Source organism: Anopheles bellator, chromosome X, assembly GCF_943735745.2.
Source record: "Anopheles bellator chromosome X, idAnoBellAS_SP24_06.2, whole genome shotgun sequence".
NCBI classification, from domain to species: domain Eukaryota; kingdom Metazoa; phylum Arthropoda; class Insecta; order Diptera; family Culicidae; genus Anopheles; species Anopheles bellator.
In genome coordinates, this window is record NC_071287.1 from 5,727,383 (window position 1) to 5,749,558 (window position 22,176).

At 46.9% G+C, this 22,176-nt stretch overlaps 3 protein-coding genes across 6 annotated transcripts; 1 reads left to right on the forward strand and 2 right to left on the reverse strand.

Moving 5' to 3' along the window:
• Window positions 1-3,126: 3,126 nt before the first annotated feature.
• On the reverse strand, window positions 3,127-4,899 carry LOC131213891 (nucleic acid dioxygenase ALKBH1). Its single transcript, XM_058208105.1, has 3 exons — window positions 4,726-4,899; window positions 3,967-4,493; window positions 3,127-3,874 (listed from the first exon to the last, which is right to left on the reverse strand). Exons 1-3 carry the CDS (start codon window positions 4,843-4,845, stop codon window positions 3,493-3,495), a joined length of 1,029 nt encoding a protein of 342 aa, XP_058064088.1. The 5' UTR covers window positions 4,846-4,899; the 3' UTR covers window positions 3,127-3,492.
• A 223-nt stretch (window positions 4,900-5,122) lies between these two features.
• LOC131213890 (beta-1,4-mannosyltransferase egh) lies at window positions 5,123-13,298 on the forward strand. Of its 4 annotated transcripts, none has more exons than XM_058208101.1 (4): window positions 5,916-6,522; window positions 6,602-6,732; window positions 9,767-11,003; window positions 11,086-13,298. In XM_058208101.1, exons 3-4 carry the CDS (start codon window positions 10,200-10,202, stop codon window positions 11,656-11,658), a joined length of 1,377 nt encoding a protein of 458 aa, XP_058064084.1. In that variant the 5' UTR covers window positions 5,916-6,522; window positions 6,602-6,732; window positions 9,767-10,199; the 3' UTR covers window positions 11,659-13,298. The 4 variants fall into 4 exon arrangements, with proteins under 4 accessions (XP_058064087.1, XP_058064084.1, XP_058064085.1 ...); XM_058208102.1 differs by having other exon boundaries at window positions 5,916-6,505; XM_058208103.1 differs by having other exon boundaries at window positions 5,916-6,466.
• A 1,819-nt stretch (window positions 13,299-15,117) lies between these two features.
• LOC131213370 (uncharacterized) lies at window positions 15,118-21,302 on the reverse strand. The gene is made up of 4 exons (XM_058207401.1): window positions 21,120-21,302; window positions 18,918-20,673; window positions 16,867-18,773; window positions 15,118-16,430 (listed from the first exon to the last, which is right to left on the reverse strand). Exons 1-4 carry the CDS (start codon window positions 21,300-21,302, stop codon window positions 15,135-15,137), a joined length of 5,142 nt encoding a protein of 1,713 aa, XP_058063384.1. The 3' UTR covers window positions 15,118-15,134.
• Between the last annotated feature and the right edge of the window lie 874 nt (window positions 21,303-22,176).

The following is a 22,176-nucleotide window of genomic DNA, read 5'->3' on the forward strand; positions in this document are numbered from 1 at the left end:
GCGACTAGCGTTACCGACTGCTCTATCAGCGGGGGCAACTAAGATGGGTTACAGAGAGATAAAAACAATTTCAAGTCATCAGCGTACAGGTGACACTCAGAAGCTAGCCGAAAAGTAACACATCATTTAATAAGTCCCGAGGCGTAGAGATGACGCTAATAATGCCATTTATATACCAAGATTCAGAAATACCAACCTTTAGATAAAATGTGTCAAAATTTGATGTAATTCGAAACATGACAAATTATTTATAATTATTTCGTAGTTTTTCATAGTTTTCATTTCGAACATTTCATAGTTAGTCTCGGGACTTATTGAACGATGTGTTAACGCTAATCCACACTCTCTAAGAACAGCAAAAGGAATGTTAAAACATTGTGAACCGATCGACACCCGGCTGTGTGGATGGGCTAAATGAAAAATTTGCTTAGAAGATTAATTTGCCAGAGTCTATGCATAGATGTAGAATTTTTTTTTTTTCTTCAAAAAGTGTAAGCTTGGAACAGTTCCGGTTCGCAGGACCAACATTTTTCACAACCGTGACAGTGAACAACAAACGAACGAACCGATCAAATCTTCCTGCTGACAGTGAAGACCCTTGAAAGAACTATTTTTGTTCCAAAAGCGCTCCATCGAGTCGGTTCAAACAAATTGTAAGAAGATAACATTTGAATCCGGAAAGTAGTTTGTTGGAATCGCCCTAGTCTACGAATGAATAACTCGAAACTAAAGTGTTTCAGTCTCTAACAATATCTAATTCGTTCATTCAAGAATTATGCATGCCATAGTAAAATTGCATTTTACTTTTACGTAACACATCGGTTGAAAAGAACGCTTTCGCGCCTAAAGGCCTAGGCCTTTTTAAAAGAAAACGCGATTGTTTTATTCAAAATTGGCTTTATTCATCAACGTAATCAACGCCTCATTTGGACATCCACTGCGAACGGCATCATCTACGGCCACCGTTTGAAGTCAGCAAACCAACGTTGTTACGGTTGTTTCTGATGAAGCGGAGCCCTGATGACACTGCTCAATCCGCTTGCTTCGATTGAACGGTATTTTTTGCCCATCAAGAAGCGGTGGAAAAATGAAAACACGAAAGTGTTTTTAACAAAACTAGAATAACATGAAATTGTAACCGCTTTCTTTTGAAGCTTAATACTAACTGAAAAAGCGCTGAATTCAATAAGCCTAGCGCCACCTACGTGTCAGACCCGAAACATTTCAGCCCATATGTTGTGTACAATTTTTGCTGTTCAAAGCTCAAACGGAACGCTCTGAGCTCTTGCTCGACTCTGTCGCCATTCCCCCTATTATGAAACTCAAAACGTTCACTCGATCGTTCATTTGATTTCATTTTGCTGTAGCTTTCTCTCTCTGCCTTCTCTCTTGCTGTATTCTGCTTTCTCTTTTATTGTGTTCACTCTAACGTCCGAGTTCTCGATTCGAGTTTCATAATAGGGCCCATTGCCATTAATAAAAAAGTGCGTTTCAGCTCAGCAAACTTATCCAAGATTATACCACTTAGCTGATGTTTGAACCTATTTTGGATTGAACTCCACACTGAACTGATTGAAAAAGCCGGTCCACACGCCACGATTTATCTGTGCAATCGAGTCGCTTCTAACCTTCTAGCTATTCTATCGTATGTTTCATTCTTAAATTCATTTAACAAATTTAAACAAATGAAACATTTTTTTTATTCATTCTGGTTTGGTTTTAATGTATTAGAGACTTTGTGCTGCAGTAGCTTGATTCGCCTCTTTATTATACTAAACTAACTACTTTTATATCTAAGTATGAAATAGCTTAAAACCTGTTTAAAATTAAACTAAACTAACTTATTTAAGTAAATTGGAGTGAAATCAAGCTTAAATTAAATAAAAAAAGGATATCTATCGATTTCTTCAAACATTGACAAACAAAACTACCCTTAAGAGTTTGATTTAAATTAATCTTGCTGAGTTTAATTCGATTGAGCTGAGTTGAAAACGATTGAGGTTAAAAAACTAGTTTAAATTTTCCTAAAGTTAAAATTGATCACATCACATGATTTGAAAGTAGCGTGCCCCTAGCCTATGCCTAGCCTAATCTGTGTCCCCCTATCCTAGATCGAGATTCACTTTTCAACCAAAAAGTTACTGCAAATCTAACACAAACGCTGCAGCCTAAAAAACGAACTTTTGGGAAGCTTCATGTACCCTTGCCCACTTATCGAGTGGCACTGGAGTCCCTGCCACCACCCCACAAACTCTCCACGGTTTGACCCATGACGACGCGCTCCACGAAACCACATCGAGAAAAAGAAAAAGAAACACGTTTTCCCGGAGGTCCCCGTCACCTCCCTCCCTGGCTCGACTCTAGGTTTATATTCCGAGAAAACAGCCGCTCTCTTGAAAGGTCAAAGACCACTTCCGGTCGACCTCCGTGCCCCCCGCAGCGGTTGTGACCTGTCTCTCCATGTCCAGAGCGCAGCATCCATACCAAAGCCACACATACACACACGTACAGCACTGGAAACCGACCAAAGGACGCGACAAACTAAGAAGCGAGCAATGTCGTAAAACGCAAAAATTATTATTGTAGCCAAGGAGGCATTAGCAAAACATCCGGGCTGAGCCAGAAACAATACTTCCTTCGAAAAACGGCCACTCCAAGCAGCCGGCCGGCATCCGGCTTGTTTCGCCGCTAAAAATTTCCAAAGCACGGGAGCCTATCACACTTGGTTCCTTCTCATTTAGAAATTTTTCACGCGTTGAGTCCCGATAAATAGACGCCGACTCCTCACTGAGTTTTTCTACGAAAATTTCTTGCACAACACCGATTCACTTTTTCGAAGTTATTACATCTGAATTCTTTGGTGGGGCTGTAAAAGTTTTAGATATCACAAAACACGAGGGGCACCAGGGAGCTTTCTTCCGCCCAAAAAAACCGCCAAAATCGCGGGCGCGCGAACAAAACCGGAGAAACGTTCAGAAGGATAAACGACAGATTCGCTGCGATCTCCGCGGAAAAGGCACGAAAAAGACTTTAACTACAGAAATGCGACGATGCGACCGATCGCACCATCGATCACAGCAAGACTGTGTTTTTATTCATTCATTTTTCATTAAGTAACCAGCATGTCATATGTTACACTTATGCCAACTTTTTTCCAATCATCAAAACACTTCAAAAACCCATATTTTGTGAGCTTGTTAGGCATCTCCTTCGATAGCGTAAAAAACGTAAACGAATGAATAAAAACAGGAAAAAATTTTGGGAATAAGAAAAGGCCATAGAAGGCCAGAATGGTTTGCGGTCTCCTTAGCGTGTTCTTTTGGGCCAACAAATCTTTGGCCTTTTGCACCTATCAACTATTCTCATCAACAACTATTCTTATCTAACAACATCTTTTGTTACGAATTGCGACGAAGCGTCGATATCGACACATTGCATTAGTCTCGCTTCGCTATAAAGATAAGGTCGCTTTTAAACCATCCTAATATTTTCTTACAATAATGTTGATTCCTTCCTAACTTGTCCTTCTAACCTTCTAACTTGTCTTACATTAATGTTGATTCGACTGCCATGCATGTAGTCGTGGATTGGACTCCAGAAGTCATTATCGTGACATTTTTGCCAACGGTTAAAACACATTTCGGAACCTCCATCGCCCTGCTGATCAAGCTCAAGCTCATTCAAATAACACCCAGACTGCCATCGATCATTTTCGACTGCAATTTCACCGCTAGCGCACACACGGGGTACCGCGTGATAGTACTGCCGACTGTTACCGGTCATGATAACTACATCACCGCTCTTCAACAGAAGAGCATCCGGTTTCTCTTCTCGCGTCATACCACCGATCAGGAAGATTCCCGCTAAGCCAAAGCTGTAAATAAGCGCAAGTTTAAGTCAGCGAACACACAGCTCAAGTAGGCGACCCCAAACTCTTGGTCAGTTCATGTTTAGTTGCCTTCTTACCTGAACGAAAACAGTGGAGCCGTTAGATCTTCTTCTGAATGATCCGTATGACCGGCTAGTGTCGACCCAATCGGATAGTAATTGACAATGGCCGCCTCTGGCGAGAAACTGGATATCTCAAGGGCAGAGGCTATATACTGAACCATTGCAGCAAGATCACTTGGAAATTGCGTTCGATTGTCGTCACTATACACTTTGTTCGTCCAATCGTAGTGAAAACCAAGCGTAGCCCAGCGCAACGCCTTGGACAGCTTTTGTCGCTGCAGTGGATCGCCAATTGTCTGCAAGTGTTCCCACCAACCGTCCGGGTACTGATGCAGGTTAAACTGTGAAGGTAACAAGTTATTTTTGGAGAGACCTCGATGAAAGTCAAGCACACTGCGAGACATCCAATAACGTTGCCCTGTACCAGTGAACGGATTGGCTATAACGACCAACCCAGGGCGACTAGTCAGCTCAAAAACATTCCACGATTCCGGTAGGCGCAATCCGGGAAACGAAGAGCTTTGTGGGATGACCTTTATCGGCTAAAAGAAAACAGAAAACATTGGATGAGAATATGCTGATGCTGCTACCAAAATATTGTTGTCCCTGAAGCCGGGCAACAAGCCCAAGACACAACCAAAAATGGTCCTACACGTATAACCATCAATAAACCTATTGTTTCGTTGTACGTAATTAATAATACAATTTTTCAAACATTACGTTCAACAGTAATAATATGGCTCTGCCCGTTCTAGCATAAAATTATATTAATACCTTTAACAGTGAGTTCACGGTGTGGTCTAAGATAACAACATTCTCCAGCGAAGGTGGAAGATCTTTGGATTTGTAGTATTTGAAAGATGACTGAAAATTGTCTACCGGCAGATTGTCCATCCGTTGTAAATCGTCACTCGCTTATCTATTTATTTATTTTTACTAGATGCAACAACAAGTTCGAAAGGCACGTATCGAATCGAGAGACTGTTTCTCATAACTAGGCATTATAAACCGAAATATTTACGATGACAGTAGCGTTGTCGAATTTCGAACATATAATGACGGCCATGAACAAATGAACCATTCGACTTACATCAATGAACAAATGAACAATATTCTAAATTTCTAATATTCGAAAATCGTGGTAATGCAGGAAAGTGGTTGATTTGTTTGGCACAACGATGCCGAATATTGGGAAATGCAGAATAATATGAGGTAATTAGGAAAATCAGCGCTGGCGCAAAGGGCAAGGTAAACTTTTGGTGATAGGTTTTAGCAAAAGTCAGTTGAAATGCCCACTCACTGATAAATTCGCCGCCCACTCTGTGTTTAATTGCAAATGGATGTCTATTAGAATCGGTGCTAAGCGGTAATTATGGCTTGAAACACATACCGACTTAGAATACATCCCCCGCTACTATTTACCCCGACCGCTACTGCCGCACAGGTTGGGTGCGCTCATTTACAGGACACCAGCACGCTTTGTATTAGTGCTTTGACAAGCAATGTAAAGATAGTTAATAGAGAACGCTGCTCGGCTGAAAGGGTGTTCCACAACGAAAATGCCGCGGTATATGACGCCTGCGCGTGCCTAATTGCGCCTGTATGGGTAAAGCGTACTTCTAAGCAGGAATGATTAGAGAATATAACCCGTAGAATGGCACAGCGTTCGTTATTTGAGAAAACTATTTGAGAATTGGGGTACAGCGACATTTCTACATATGGTGTGCTGTACACGCAGCTATAAAAAAAGGGTAAGGTTGATTCGTTCCGTTGCACATGCACATGCTGAACTTCAAAGGGTTACTGTAACTATTCGAATGCAAGAAACAGTTTGATGAAAGAACATCATGTTCGTATTCACAGTAGAGCCAAACAAGCGATTTTCTTTTTGTTTTGCCTTTTCCGACTGCTCGGTTGGTTAGGTTGTCGTTCACCGTTCACATACTTTGTTGCTGATAGTGCGTTACATATGTTGCGTGTACAAACGACCTTGCGAAGCAGTGTGCGTAGCTGGTGGTTGCTGGTGGTTGTCTGCTTGTTCGAAAAGCTCACGGGGCTCCTTGGGCGCGCTAGGCAAAGGGTACAAGCGACAGAATCGTTAGACGTTCAGGACGGTTTTCTCGGCTCGGTTCGCATCGCTATGCGCGGCAAGTGACCCGTTCGTATCGGCTCGGGTGGTGTTGGAGAGGCAGTTTCAGTGGGCACACACGTCGTCCGGTCGTCGGTCACTCGGTTCGCTGATGCCGGAAGCGCTGCGAAATAATTGTCTGTGATAGCGAATGAGTTCGCGAGAAAGTGCATAACAGAGTGCCCGGTGCAGGCGGGAACGAAAGTGGCCGAGTTTCCATCAGTGGCAACGCCGCCGCACCGAATCTACGCGGCTTTGACTTCCGCAACTGTCCACCAATCAGCAGCAACACACCCCAATTCTGCATCCTTTCAACAAAAGAACAACCAACCGGCCGAACGACACGGTGATCATCAGCGTCAGAGCAGCGAAGAAAAAAAAGCCCAGGTGCCCCAGCGGATACGAGCGCGTACGAGCTGTGCGAATGTGCGGTTGAGAGCGAGGTAGCGAATAATACCGATTCGCTTACGCACCAGCAACGAAAGCAAACGCCTCTCTAACTCCCTTCCTCTGTCCTGTCAGCATCACAGATACCGTGGCGCAGTAACCACCATACGCCAGAAATTACAATAAAGAAAGCGCATCGGATGCTAAAGAAGGCACATTGCTCCGTCGATTCGTATGAGCCCATTCTCCGTCGTCCCAGGAAAGAGGTGAGCCCGCATCAGCTGCATAAGAACAAGTAATACAGACTGAAGCCAACTGTGCCGACGCTGCAGTCGAAATTAATAATCTTAAATGTCACAGGTCTTACCGCATACTACGAAACGCGACACAACTGTGCCTATGTTAGAACATCTTCCTTCCCTTTTCGTTGCATGCGTTGCAATCTAACGCCACTCCTTTCACGGCCGGCACATAACGCGAGCTTTGGGTTTGATATTTTTGTAGCACTTCCGTATAGATTTGTCGGATCGCCCGGATGTGGGCCGGGAGTTGCAATCACCAGGACGAGGATGAGCTCGGTTTTTCTCTACGCCGCTGCAATCCATTTGTCACACCACAAGGAACATTACAGTCACCTGGAACGAATTGTATGTGCTTTTTGATTTATGTTCCCCTTAGTGTGCGCCATTAAAGTTAGCTGTGGCTGCGGGGGTGCCATGGCCTATATGCAACAGTCCGGGCGCTATCTAGTCGTGGCTTCTCCGTTCGTTAAAATCGCATTAAGACCGTAAGCCACTGTTTTTGTCAGTACGAAAACAATTGCACGGCGATATCGGCCAGTATCAACTCGATAACAAAAATGAAGCTTCAAGTAGTAGCCCCCCCCTCAGTAGTATACAAACAGCACCCGGGTACAAGTAGTGGAACGCCACATTGAAAGGTTCAAACGTGATAATGCTTTTGAGGAGACGAGAAGGTAATGTTCGGCATCATTCGTTTGTGAAATGTTGTTAACTGCCTACCCCCTGGATGCTGCTAGACAGCAAGAGAACCGTACCTATTCTATTCACTTTCGATCTTGTTGTTGCTTTCTGTGCGATTTGCAAGGAGGCCAGCGGTGGACACACATATTTTTATGCTAATGCTTGCTGCCGTGTTTCAGATTGTTTTTATTCCTCACGAAATTGGTTCAGTGTAGGAACGCGCGCTCGTTAAACTTGACGATGTTACTTCTCTTTTCATAAAAAATGCCTTCCATTCTACGGCTCTACGGTACAGGTTTAATGATCCTAGGCAAAGTTATGCGTTTCGTAGAAATGTAAATTCACGAAACATCGAGCATTGGACACATCCACAGGTTGCACCTCCGCGAAACGGTGCGCTGTCCTTTCTGGCGCAGGTGGTGGTGCACATCGTAAAACACCGGCATTTACGGCCAGGGGTAGTGTAAACAACTGCAACGAGCAAGATACCGTCCATCAAAATAAGGATTATTTCAGTCCAATTGGTAGACCTTCAAGTATTTAAACTGTGTTTCTTCCATGCGTGATGCTTGCATTAAAATTTTCGGTTCAGCAGGTGTTGAACGATTTAGATGCGTGAATGAGCTAGTTTCTGTTCCGCAATTTCTGATCTTGCTTTCATTTTCAGTCCATCCACGATTACTTTCTGGAAACGATGGCTGATCTGAGGTACCCGTAGTGTAGACAGGGATTGCTATGGTGTCTATGCACCATAGACACTGTTTGCTGATTGCCGTTAACAGTTGTTGCAATAATTATGCAAACCAAGCGAACCACCAGTGCGATTCGCGCACAGTTCAGAATATGGCCAAAAATAACCCCAACAAGGTCGCGTGGGATCCCGCCCGCCATAATCGGTGAAAAGACCACTCATCATGTGACTCAGTCGGACACGGGGTGTCGTTGTTTTCTCGCTCAAACAGTATCTCTATGGCCATTGAATCACCAAATCGCATGCCTTGTTCATTCTCTCGCTATCATGCCTAGGTCCCGACCGGATGCCCTGTGCTACGGAAGAAAAGTGAAGTAACTACGATTAGGGGTGGGCAGGGAGCGTGAAGGTTACAAATTATTTCCCAGTGTGACCAGTTAATATCACCGGAGGCCACAGATTGCAGCCCAAGCCGCATTGTCGCTATCCCCTGCAGTAACTGGGTGGCATTAACAAAAAACAACGGACACTGCTTGTGATAAGATAACCAATTCGGGTTTTTTTACACAGTGTTGGGATGGGATGGGAACGGTTGGTGGGGGAATTGGCTCTTTCCTTCCCGTACCGTTCTTGCTAATCCCAAATACCCTCTCGGCACAGCGCGCGTGACGACACTCCCCATACGGCTGTCATGTGCTTCGGTATAAAAAGTATGACTTATGTTCGATCCACAATTCCTCTATCAAAGTTAATTGCTGCCATTGCTGTACTTATCACCAGCAGTACCGGCAGTAATACTCCCTCTTTGACCCTCGTTGGAAACGGTTGTTGTAGGCAGTACGAAGCGGCTGTAGCTGGTGATTGTTTGCGATCGAAGGGAGGAGGATACGGGGCACGGGAGTATTATATCACAACCGTCAGCCTGTGAGCACATGAGCCTAGCCATTATCACTGGTCAAAGTCGATAGAGCATTGGCAGAGAAGCCAGCGGCACCATCTTTCCGACGAGGCATCGGACAAGCTATGTTCATCGGAGTGCGCCGGCTCGTCTATAGGCTGATAAGCCTATCAACTAGATTCTAGCCGAAATGCCGCTTATCAGCCTAGATAGATTTCTACTGTGGTTAGTGCATGGTCGCACGGATGAATCATTTCCCCTCAGCACCCAGATACCATTCGGATGCAGATACCAAGAGTGTCGGCCCCACCCACTTCCTTGGTGGGAGGCAATCGGACGTCTTGGTGCTTGGTGTGTTTTAATCACCGGCGGACGCATCGACAGAGTTTATCACCAGGCGTGAATCACTCTCAATTAGCCTTGTATACGATGTACTGGTATTGTACTATGCCCACGTTCGTTACACACTCTTAAGTATTGGTACTCGCCTGTGGGTATCAATATTATCGATGTGACCGGCATGATATTGCCGACGTGCTTGAATAATCCGAAGCGCCTGTCGCCCTCAATCAAACGAGTGGAGGTCGCTAACTTCCACTATGTACAGCAGAGTTTGACGAATTATGTACAACCGAAGTAGAGTGTAAAACTACATATCTCCGTCACGGGTTGCCTCATACGCTCGCCAACTCATCTAATCTTGAACAATTTCCCCTTTTCACTTCCAGCTCTAGTAGCAGATTTCAACGGAAAGCTTTGTGACGTCACGGCGTCACGTCCGTCACGTGCATTGCCATAGCGCAGTGCCTTTCGGCGCCTTTCGATCATTGCAACCGTTGCACCGAACTGCGCCATCTGATTGCATTTTTTTGTGAATACAACTAGATCGACAGTGATGGCGCTTTAACAGTTCTGGTGATTATTGTTGGTGCGCTACCGTCCCGGACGGCGGAGGCGTTCATCAGTACACAAAAAGCTTGCTACGACGGTGCACGTAGTGAATCGGTTTCATCCAAAGCATCAGAGTTCGACTAATCCCACTTGCGGCCGATGAACATCTTCAGTCCAGTTTAGCCCATAGTAGCCTGTTCACCTTACCCGCCTGACCTGTCTGCTACTGGAACTTCTTGAAAGAAACGCGAGGCAACAACCGTCGCAACAATGCTAAATTCTGCCTCGAAACATCTGCTGCACTGCGGTCTACTACTGACGCTGTTGGTGGTATTCGAGGTGTTCTCTGGGGGTATCAAGGTGAACGAAAACTCTTTCGTGTCGATCGATCCTTGGGCCGAGTACGGTTCGTTGGCGACTGTCATCCTGTACCTGCTCCGGGTGCTCACCTTTCTCACCCTGCCCCAAGTGTTGTTCAACTTCTTCGGGCTGATCATCTACAACGCCTTCCCGGAGAAGGTGGTGCTGAAGGGTTCCCCGCTGCTAGCACCATTTATCTGTATCCGGGTGGTCACGCGGGGTGATTACGCCGATCTAGTGCAGTCGAATGTGCTGCGCAACATGAACACTTGTCTCGACACGGGGCTGGAGAATTTCCTCATCGAAGTGGTGACGGACAAGCCAATCGGGTTGCCGAAGCACCGGCGGACACGCGAGATCGTCGTGCCGAAAGAGTATAAAACCAAGAGCGGGGCAATGTTTAAGGCGCGCGCCTTGCAGTACTGTCTGGAGGAGAGCGTCAACGTGCTGAACAACAACGACTGGGTGGTGCACCTGGACGAGGAGACCCTGCTGACGGAAAACAGTGTGCGGGGCATAATCAACTTCGTGCTCGATGGCAAGCACCCGTTTGGCCAAGGGCTGATTACGTACGCGAACGAAAACGTCGTCAACTGGCTGACGACACTCGCCGACAGTTTCCGAGTGTCGGACGATATGGGCAAGCTACGTCTGCAGTTCAAACTGTTCCATAGGCCGTTCTTCAGCTGGAAGGGCAGCTACGTCGTGACACAGGTAAACAACGCTGCAATCCACACAGACGTCGTTGATGGCTATAGTGCGCAAATGACTTGACTTACTGCTGGCCGCATTTCAGGTACACGCTGAGAAAGACGTTTCGTTCGACAATGGGATCGACGGGTCGGTAGCGGAAGACTGTTTCTTCGCGATGCGTGCCTTCGCCCAAGGCTACACCTTCGACTTCATCGAGGGAGAAATGTACGAGAAATCGCCCTTCACGCTCGTCGACTTCCTGCAGCAGCGGAAGCGCTGGTTGCAAGGCATCCTGCTCGTTGTGCGTTCGCCCATGATACCGGTGTGCAACAAGCTTCTACTGGGCATCAGTCTTTGCTCATGGATAACGATGCCCCTATCCACCTCCAATATGGTGTTTGCCGCTCTCTACCCAATTCCCTGTCCGAACTTGATCGATTTTGTATGCGCCTTCATCGCAGGATTCAACATCTACATGTATGTGTTCGGTGTGATCAAATCGTTCTCGTTGTACCGCTTCGGGGTGGTCAAGTTTCTGGCCTGTGTGCTCGGAGCGCTCTGCACCATACCGATCAACGTGGTGATCGAGAACGTGGCCGTCATTTGGGGCCTGATCGGGAAAAAGAACAAATTCTACGTGGTACAGAAGGATGTCCGGGCGCTCGTGACGGTATAGATATCGAGCGACGCGACAGCGGGGCACGAGGTGAGCTGTAGAAAACCACAGGTTAGACGCCGACGGATACGAAGTAAAGGGAAAAGTGTGATTCTGAATGTATTGCATTCTTTTTCGCCAGTGCTCCCCTTTTCTGTAGCTTTACATGGACTTATTACGCCCCGTATTATTATTGCTCCTGCGCGAGCCAGTCATCAATGTGTGTCTTTAGCGGTTTCATTTTTATTAGCGACTTTTTTGTCGCTACAGTATGTTAAATGTTAGACTAATGTGCCCGCGCAGCGGTTTCGTTCGCAGTTTTGTGATTTTGTTCCACCTTAGGAATCTTATTCAAAAAAACTAGTTTCTATTGCAAGCAAATGTAACATGGTTTTAGTTTTCTTTCACCACACTGTACTTCATGTAGAAGTTAGGTGGTAAGAGGATAGAAACGGAATAGTCGTTTGCTTAAAGGGCATCATTATTTACCTCATAATTACCTCATATATCCTAAAATTTAATTATTCGCGAGGAGTTGACTAGGGTGAGCAACCCTAGAAACTCTAAAACACAAAAAAAGGTTTTATTTCATATTTATATCGGTATTGGAAAAGATAATTAAAAATGTTCTCCACTGGTCCGCCGGAATAGCCTCCCCGTTAATAGACGAAATGTTCACCTAGCCTGTGCGAAAAATGAAGCCAGTGTCAAAAGACAAAGACCCAAGAGAAGCTGTCAGTAGATCTACTGTTAGTCCTGCATAGAGCGCACTGCGCACCGCGTCTGATGCACTCCTGGACAACAGCACAAATCGCAGTGAAAACACTTCATTATATTTGCGCTTGACCATTTATTTACGGTAGGAGGGTAAAGGCTACTGGCGGTCATTCACGAACAACTCTTCTGTCTTTTGAGCTATTTATGATTTTCTCACTATCAATGCGCCGTTTAAACGTAAGCTATATAGTTACGTCCTGTAGATGATAAAGGCAGTGAGCAAATTTTAGGGAAAAGAACGATGATACTGTGCATTGACGGTAAGCAGGATCAGTAAAGTTAGATGTCTACTACCATAGCCGTCTCATGACTACCTAAACTCCGGGCCATGTCTAATTCCCGTTAGTTTGGTCAAATCACATTACGAACGCTAACAACTGCCGTCCCCACGTACACAACTGCATGGCGATGGGTGTCTATATCAACTTTATATAAAAAAAACGGCTCCGTCAAAAGACGACGCATGTAACACTCAACCAACTGTTAACGCGGTGAGTGTTGGGTTGTTAACGTTCTTAATTTGATTATTCTGAACTACTTGTATTGATTGCCAAGACTTGGTGTTATCCGGAATTTATGTAGCTTAGGTGCGGGGGTGCCAGTAGGCAACTGAATATCAGGATCAGTTCACGAGAAACGCTTTCACAAATGAATCCAGTGCGATTATAATAAAATTGTGTGTTTAGTAACACGAGTAATTCAAATTCATGATAAAAGTCCCACAGAATGGGAGAAAAGATCTTAAACACATATTGGTTGACGAATTGGTTGGTCGAATCGGAAGAAACACGCGAGGTAAAAGCTCCAAGAAATAAATTAGGAGAAGCATACTCTTTCTCGAATGTGTCTTGCATTCGTTTCGAGTCTTCTTAATTCAAACCTGATCTCCGCGTCTTCCGTGTTTTCGAGAAAACATTGGACTAATAGAAGTTGATACTTTTCAATAGTGTGTTGCAATAGTAAGTATTATGCAACTCCATTGTGATTCATCAAATACGAATTTTTTTTTGCATGACAGAATGGTTTGAGATATTAGGTCTGCAAATTAATTCGTGCCTTTTTTTTCAACATTTGTGACCTAACTACAACAACAAAATGTATGACTACCTTAATGAAAGTATTGTCCGTCGTTAGCTACTACTTTCTCCCATCTTTTAGGTAGTTCCTCGATTCCGTATCGATAGAACTTCTTATCTTTAGGAGCGATCCCCTCAGAGACCCTTTTTTTCAATACTTCCATAATAAGTTAACCCCTGTGCTGCCAAATCGTTACTCATGTAACGGAACAAATTCTAGTCCGAAAGAGTAACATCTGGTGAATACGGCGGGGAGGATAACAGTTCCCATCCGACATTTTTGACATATCTTTTGACCGGTTTTGCGATTTGGGGTCGAGTTTTGTCATTTTGAAAAATCAGCTTCTTATGTCTTTTATCCCATTCTCGTCGTTTTATGGCCAAAGCTTTGCTTCAAATGCATTAATTGTTGTTGATGGGATTGTTCTTCAATAATTTCATTAGGTTTTAAAAGCTCAAAGTACACCACACCTTTCATATCCTACCATATGCACAATATAAACGTTGCGCAATGAATATTTCGCTTTGGTTACGGTAGACATGGTTCAACAGGCTGTATCCAAGGTTTTTTGCATCTAAGATTATTGTACTAGCTCCCTTTTTCATCACCAGTGACGATCCGGTACACAAATCTGTTTTTTGTCGTGCAAGCATTAGTGAAAAAGTATTCTCCGCAAAAACACATTTACAGGAACAAAACTTGACCTGTTCAAATGCTTAAAAAAGGTGTTGTTTACACTTTGACCAAACAATCTATACTGCGTTAGATGCGTAATGACAGTAGCTATCAAACACATAATTCATTAAAAAAAATTGTTATATTCATTGAGTAACGCCATTTCTTGTAAAACGGCACGAATTAATTTACAGACATAATATAAAAACGAACATTTTGTTTCAGGTTATTTTAATCTCAGCAGAACGCACCGTATTTATTAAATTTACTTAATAGTTAACTTAATCTAACTTAACAAGATTAGCTAAAGAAACATGTGGCATTTCCTCCACTTAAGAATAATCTCCCGGGCTAGTTCGGCTGTAAGATGTCGACAATGCTTCGGGTGTATCGGTTGACATATTATTATTGTTGCAGTTGTTGTTATCGGGTTTTAGTTGTAATTTTGTTTTCAGTACCAGAATCTTTTCATTGCCTATGGGAGGTGTTTCATTTCTATTTGTGAATGATGCTGATTTTTCCCGGCGTAACCAAGCCAGTGTAGGTAGTTTCATCAATGGCTAGAGGCTCTATTGGTTAAAAGTAGATACGTTTAGTGCATTGGATTGTTTTCCATGTATCCTTTTTCTTGGCTCCGTCTATAGATCGTTGGTGGCCATTGTTGGTTTTCCAACGCCTCGTGGCGCTATTACGCAAGATGTTATTACGCAAGATATTATATTATATGATATATAGTCCTGCGGCGCTGCAACCATCAAGCGAAGAGACAACTACGAACTACGAAAGAGAAAAAGCGCCCTAAACCATGTATTACAGTTATTTCTAATACATGGTATTTAGAGCGCTTTTTCTCTCGTTCGTAACTATCTCTTCGTTTAATGGTTAAAGTAGAGAAAAAGTGAGGCAGCAGATTATTGAATTGTACAATTGTTGACAAATTTCACGGTGGCGAATTACACATTCTCACGTCAGTCGCAACAAAGGGCAGCGATCTGTAAGTGCAGCGCAGGCCGGATTGTACCGCCCAGGACCGGTGTATCTGTTTGTATATCCCGATCAAAGACAGGATAACCACAAAGTTGGCGTCGTAGTTGGTAGTCATAACGGACGCTGAGCGCTCGGCCGCACTGTTTCTGGTGCCCGGTTACTGGCTCTGTCTGCAGAATAAGATTGCGGCGAGCAAGCAAGTGCTCTCGGAAAGCAACTTGCATGTCTGCTACTGGATGACGGATACGATCAATCTCGTCTAGATCTTGCTCAAATCGTTCGATCAATGTGGTTGATGCCTGGATCGCTCCGTCCGGGGTTGACTCGAACTTATGTTCGCCGGTGCCGGCCCCAACACTCGCACCGACGGCACAGCTGACCCCGTCGAACGATCGCTGTGGCTCGTCTGTTCGTTCCGTTTTGATTTCCAATCCATTCGCATCACTTGTCAATGATGATTCTACCTTCGCACTGTGCTGTGATTTCTGTGGATCATCAGTTGAATAGCCAGTATCGCCATTCCCTCCGCAGCTGTGCACTGGCTTCGGTTTGGTCTCGAGGGTGGCGCGAATGTTGTGGGCCGCCAGCCCAGATTGGTACTGATCGAGCTCCTCGCGCAGTTTTTCCTTCGATTCCGCTAGCACACGCTGGGCGTAGCTCATCCCTGCCAGACGCACCGAAATACCGGTTTCGAGCAGGATGTGATGAGCCTTCCAGCGGTTGCGAGGAGATAGCAGAAAGTTTTGCAGTCGCCGCACTGGCTTTAGATGGGAGTCTTGAGCCAGACTTCCCCAGTCCACACCGAGAGGGTCGCCCAATGCTTTGCACTTGTTCTCCTCTTCAAGCTCGCCATCCGAGATCTCCTCGAAGTCCAAATCCATCTCCTCCTTCAGCTCCTTATTGGCGTTCAGCTTGCCGGCATCCTTCGTATCGCTGTCGTCCATTAACAGTTGATCAGATGATACGAACGTTTCTGCGGTCTGGTCCATTGCCTGTGCGCTGCTTTCCGTGGCACCGATCACTGACACATCCATGGGCTCGCCATCCTTTTCCGGGAGTTTGGACACGACGGACTGCCCACAAAGCACAGCAGCAGCGGGAGGATTCTTTTCACTATCCAACACAGTGTCGCCGGCTGCTAGTAACTGCAACGTGGGTGCTAATTTTGCTTCGACCCCTGTCACGACGTCACACTCGCTGCTACTCTCAGGCAGCAGTTTGTTGTTGGTGCCGTTGCCAATGGGTAGGATAGAACTGCTCGTCTGAAGGCTTATTTCCTGTAGGGCAAACAACGATAAACACATGGCAATGGTTGTCACATTTATTGATGGCCTCTATACTACTCCATCGGGCTTGTATGGATTACGTAGGATCCAGCGGAAACAAGATTCGAGCTCGTCACATCTATGCGAGAGTAACGATTGCTTAAATACCATGTTTAGAAGTTGAATGTTTGTTATAAATTTTTTTAAATATATGTTGTTCGGAAATGGGAATTGCAATTCGCATTGTTGTTAAATTTTGATAGGAGGTATGGGCCACCTGGAGTCCTCATAGAAAAAAATTATAATTGCATTGTCTTGCTACGAAGAAGATAAATGAAACGCAGCAATCGTGATCAGAACAAAAAAGTGTTGTGTTCATGACTCGAAAACGAAATCGTGCCAATCTGTGTGTAGCATGAAATGTAACTAACTCCAGAGGAAAGCTTACCTCTTCTCGCGACAGTATTTCATCAGGATCGTCGCTGATCTCGCTCAGATTGTCCACATCTGTTGCTTCGGTTGCCTGTTGTCTAGATAAAGCACGGTGCTGGTCGCCATGGCCATCCTGGACCCCTATGACCGATCCCTTGGCTTCTGTTCCGGTTTCTACGGATGATGCCCGACCGGCCGTGTTCGTTGTAACACCGTCGCTATCACAGGGCAGACCCTCCAAGATGGTTCCGGTAACAGCAGGCTCTGGGCTGCTTGGTTCATTTGCCATTCTGCGTGGATTCATCGCCTGGTCCAGTTTGGTATCGTTCGGTTGAGCCGGTGGAGTAATCGTAGAGGCGGCATTCACTTGTTGAAAACCTCCTGCAACAGGATGCGTATGGGGCGCCATAGTGCTACCGCAATCGGCGTTCGAATGTATGAGTTCATGCCCACCAGAGCGCTGATGCTGCTGCACGGAATGGATGTGATGGTGGGCATTCGGCTGAATCTGCACCTGTTGCTGATGCTGCTGTGGCGATGGCAGTTGTTGCGGTTGTGACGCAGACGATATCTGATGCATGGGACTTGTTGACGACATGGAAGCCACCGGAGGCGTCTGACGGTGCTGATGCTGGGTGGAAGACTGATTGAGACTCGGAACCATCAGTGAGGCAGCACTGCCACCTCCCCCACCGGGCGGTAAAGTACGATTTACGTTGTACTTATTCAAGGGAAACCGACTCGGTCCACCAATGTTTTGCATGCTTGGCCCAATACCGCCGCCTCCACCCATATGCGGCTTGCGAGCGTGCCCATGATACGGACCATGGGGATGACGCCGGAAGCCAATAGAGCGATCGTTGAGAGAGCGCTGATGGGGCAGATAATCTCGATCGTCCGACGGTCCACCCTTCACCGAATGCCATTCCGGTGGCCCTCCCATAGCGCCGCCACTGCCACTGCTTCCTAGGCCGCCACCGCCTCCGGAACCGCCACCGTGCGATGTTTGCTGCCAGGAACGCCTCGGTCCAGAAGGACCATGCATCGGCCCATGCCCGTGCGATGTGGAAGGAGGGGGTGGACCACCGCCGCGTTCGTCGTGCTCCCACTGACGGTCCTTGTACTTCCACTCCAGGTCCAGCCCGCGCTCCGACTTTTCTGTGGACCACGATTCACTTTCCTTCCACTGATGATCATCCCACGAACGGTTTCCTCCGCCACCGACGCCACCACCTCCAGTGGAACTACTTCCGCCAACACCGCCACCACTGACAGCACCGGTCCCGGTAGTGTAGGACTCCGGCTCGCGGCCGTGACTGGAGTGGCCCCCACTGAGCCCCGGTCCATGATCGCGGCTTTCCCACTCGCGACCCATTTCCGAACGCTCGTACCGTCTGCCATGCTCCACCTCGACACGCGGTTCACGATCCCAGGGGCGGTCATGGTCGCGCCGTGGTGGCGGATCATCCGGATAGTCACGACCATACTCGTGCACACCACGCTCTCCTCCGCCTCGCACCACCAGCCGCTCATCATAACCAAGGTCAGTGTCCGCACGATAATCGCGTCCCATCATTGTGTGACGCTCGTAGTGAGGGCTTTCCCGCCGCGCACCCCGGATGGTTGGCACCATCGTCATATAGTCACGCTCCCTAGATCGGCTACGCCGCTCGTGCACCTCCAGGTAAACACCACGGTCGAGCCGTTCGTACGACGCACGGTCCCGGTCACGCAGCCTAGCGCTTCTCGGTGAACCCGAGCGGCTGCGGTCCCTATCGACCGATTTTCCCGGGGAACGTGCTGCAGCTAATGCACGAGCACGCTCCGCCGGCCGTGGTAACAGTCGCTCAACTGGCCGGTGGCGGTCTGGTTTCTCCAGCCCACCGTCGTTATCACGGTCGACTCGTCGCAAAGTGCGCGGCTGTGGTTGCTGCTGCTGTTGCTGCTGCTGTTGCTGCTGTTGCTGTTGCTGTTGCTGCTGCTGCTGTTGCTGTTGCTGGTGTTGATGTAACACTTGATGTTGCTGCTGTTGCAGCTGCTGCTGCTGCTGCTGGTGCTGGTGCTGATGTTGGTGCAGATGTTGATGCTGCTGTTGGTCTTTCACGGTCAACCGGTCGCGTTCACGTGAACGTTCCTGGCACCGCACTAGAGCTTCCTCGCGCTCCTGACGTTCTTTGCTACGCAGTGCGTCGCGTTCTTGACGTTCCTGGCGTTCACGGCGCTCGCGCTCCTTTAGCGCCTCGTGCCTTCGACGTTCACGATCGGGTAGCAGTTCGGAAGGCGATCGCTCACGACGCATGGGCACGATTTCGCGATACCGAGATACCGGTGGAGGAGACACACGCCGCTCGGGGCTCTTTTTCTTGAGTATCACCGATCCTCGGACAGGCACAGGCGAAATGGTTGTGCGAGCTCGCGGGATCGGTGGGGATACTACACGCAACTTCAAGCGCTCTCGCTCCCTCTCGCGCAACCGCATTCTTTCTTTCTCTCTTTCGCGTTCCTTTTCTCTGAGTGCCAGTTCGCGCTCTTTTTCACGGACCCTTTCGCGTGCATCAATGGCCGACAGTTTCTCCTTTTTGGCGCTCAACATTTTTGCTTTCATTACAGAATACTTCGATGAAATCTTACCCGCTGGTGATTGCGACAGTTCCCGGGCAGCTTTGCGCGCATTAGCGCTGCTACTGCCACCACCGCTACCACTTCCGCTGAGAGCGGCATTCTGGGTGGATGTGGCAAGCTTTTGGCAGCAAATCGTTTTTGCCAACATCTGCAGCCCTATAGCAGATTTTTTCTCAAGCAGACGCTTGCCACCAACCGTTACGGTCTCATGCGCGGCAGCCAGCTTTTTGGCATGCTTTTTCGATAGCTTAGTAATTGTGCTAGCGCAAGATTCCGAGCTAGTGCTTGACGCTCGCAGGACGCGCGTAACCGCATGTCGTTTTTTCGGCCGCCGGTGAACGGTAGTATGGGACGAGCTGCTGGACGAGCTCGACGTTTCCGAGTCAGATGAATCCGACCCGGAACTACTAGAGCTATCGGAACTGGACGATGAGCGGTGGTGCTGTTGTAGTTGCTGTTGTTGCTGCTGGTGCACATGGTGATGTTGCCGCTGGGAACGATGCGAACTGGCCGGTATCAACTGCTTTTTTAGCTTCTTGCCTAGCTGATCCTTCTTTACCTTCGTTGCATCCATCTCTAACTTTAGCTCGTGTTGTAATTCTTGACGCTTGCGCTCTAGCAAATCCTGGTCAGCATTCTCCAAGGACGACTGATCCCACGTAGCTGCTTCCCCCGAGCCTGGGTCTCCCGCGGGGGCAATACTGCTGCTGCTACTGTCCCCTTCCGCACTGCTGGGACTTTGGATGTTGCTTGAACGTCGGCGACACAGTTGACCGCTACCGCTCACCAGCTTCTTGTACACGTGCGTGGATGGTTCAGCTTCCTGCAGCTTCTGGTCTTCGCTGTGTTGCAGCAGTTGCAGCTGGTGATGCTTTTTATGGTATCGGGACGGCGTTTGCCGTTGATGCTGGTGATGGTATTGCTGATAATAGTGTGGAATTGGTGGCTGGTCAAGGAGCTTTTCGAACGGTCTAACCCGTTCCCCTCCGAGACCGTGTTCCGCAGTACCACTCGTGCTGCCGATAGCCGCACCAGCGGCTTGGTGCTCTACCGATGGTCCTACGGTTTTACCGCTCAACTGCTTCGCTGCCAGTTGCGCTTGTATGATTCGGGCGTGTGCCGCTACACTCTCCGGCACGTTCACCACTTTCGGTTCGTCTACCGCCGACACGATGCGCCTTACGATTTCTTCCTTCGTCTCCTACGGAAAAGAAAAACGGTCACTTTAGATACCGGCTCCAGAGCGTCTGTAGTGATAGTGATAAATAAATAGTTCCAGACTAAGCGAATACAGCTGTGGTGTCAGTAGAGCAACGCTTTTTAATACGAAACAAAATATTTTTCAATACCAGCAGAGCAGTATCAGGATTTGTTATGGTTTGGTCTTGAGCTGATGTGGATTCTAGTGGTTGGTGTGGGGTGGGACATAGGTCAATGCCCTGTAGGCATTACAAGTGCCAGAAAAGAGTGCGATTTACTTTGGAATGTGCTAGAACGTAGGTAATCAGTCAGTTGCTTGCAAATTTATTCTCTGCCAAAAAAGGAACAGCTGTCCGTTGCTCTATTATATTTTCTTTTGTTTTTATCTTAGAGAAACGGAATTGCATTTTCTTAGTCTGTAACATATTCACGCAAAGTGACACTAACGCAGATAGTAATGCCAGTATCTTGAGTGTGGTACTGCTGTTGCTGATGCTGCTGAGACGATGACGACGAGCGGCCGACTCGCTTGGTGCCAAGACGCTGGAAGACGCTTGGACGATCTTTGACCAACGTAGACTTTTTACTGGATAGTTCTAATGTTATTTTGCGTTTGGTCGGTGTAGACATCTTAGACCCGTGAGCCCCAGTACGACAACATCATTCCCGTGAACCAGTTAGCGCCCGCGATGAAATACCGTGCAACTGATGCGCATGTATGGCAGCGTCTGTGTACGTGCTGCAAAATTAATGTTTCTGGTTTAGCCTACAACAATTGCACCAAGCCCCGGGCTTCCAACGATTCAATGTTTCGCACGACACAGCACCACCATTCACTACGGTCTAGCGAAATCCCTATCGCTGCACACGCAACGTACACAAACGAAGGCGTTGATTTTTCAGCAGCACTCTATTTTCACACGAACGAGAGGTTGAGCAGCGGTCGCAGTGAATGCCGACGTCGTAGCGAAACTTTTCTGCAATCGCACCGACAGTTACATTACTCCTTCGAGTGAACCAGACACGTGTTACAAATTCAATCCACTTCTACGCTCGAAAAGCGTAAGCATACAAACTCACGCTACACCAGCCTCCCGCGTGTACAGCGTAGCGTAGCGTAAGTCGCGGGTAAGATTTCTCTACTATACTGATTATTCCAAGACCTGCTCAAGCCGTCGTCAACGATTGGTTTTGGATTACCTCCGATTCACATTTCAACTAACCGATCTAGTTCGCCAAGTTTTTTCTCATTTTGAAAAAAACCGAAACATTCACTTCTCTCCCGAATAAAGTTACTCAAGCTTGTACGGGTTTTATTGGCTTCGAATGGCTTCTTTCGGTGTTTTTCGCTTGCCTTCACGAATAAAACTACCTGTCCACGTTTGTCATCAATTCGGATCTTCAGAATGCTATGTTTACAGTGCAATGAGCCAGTGTTAATAGACAGCTACGAAAGGCAAAAAAATCCAGAAAACACTTGCTTTGACTCGATGAAAACAAAAAC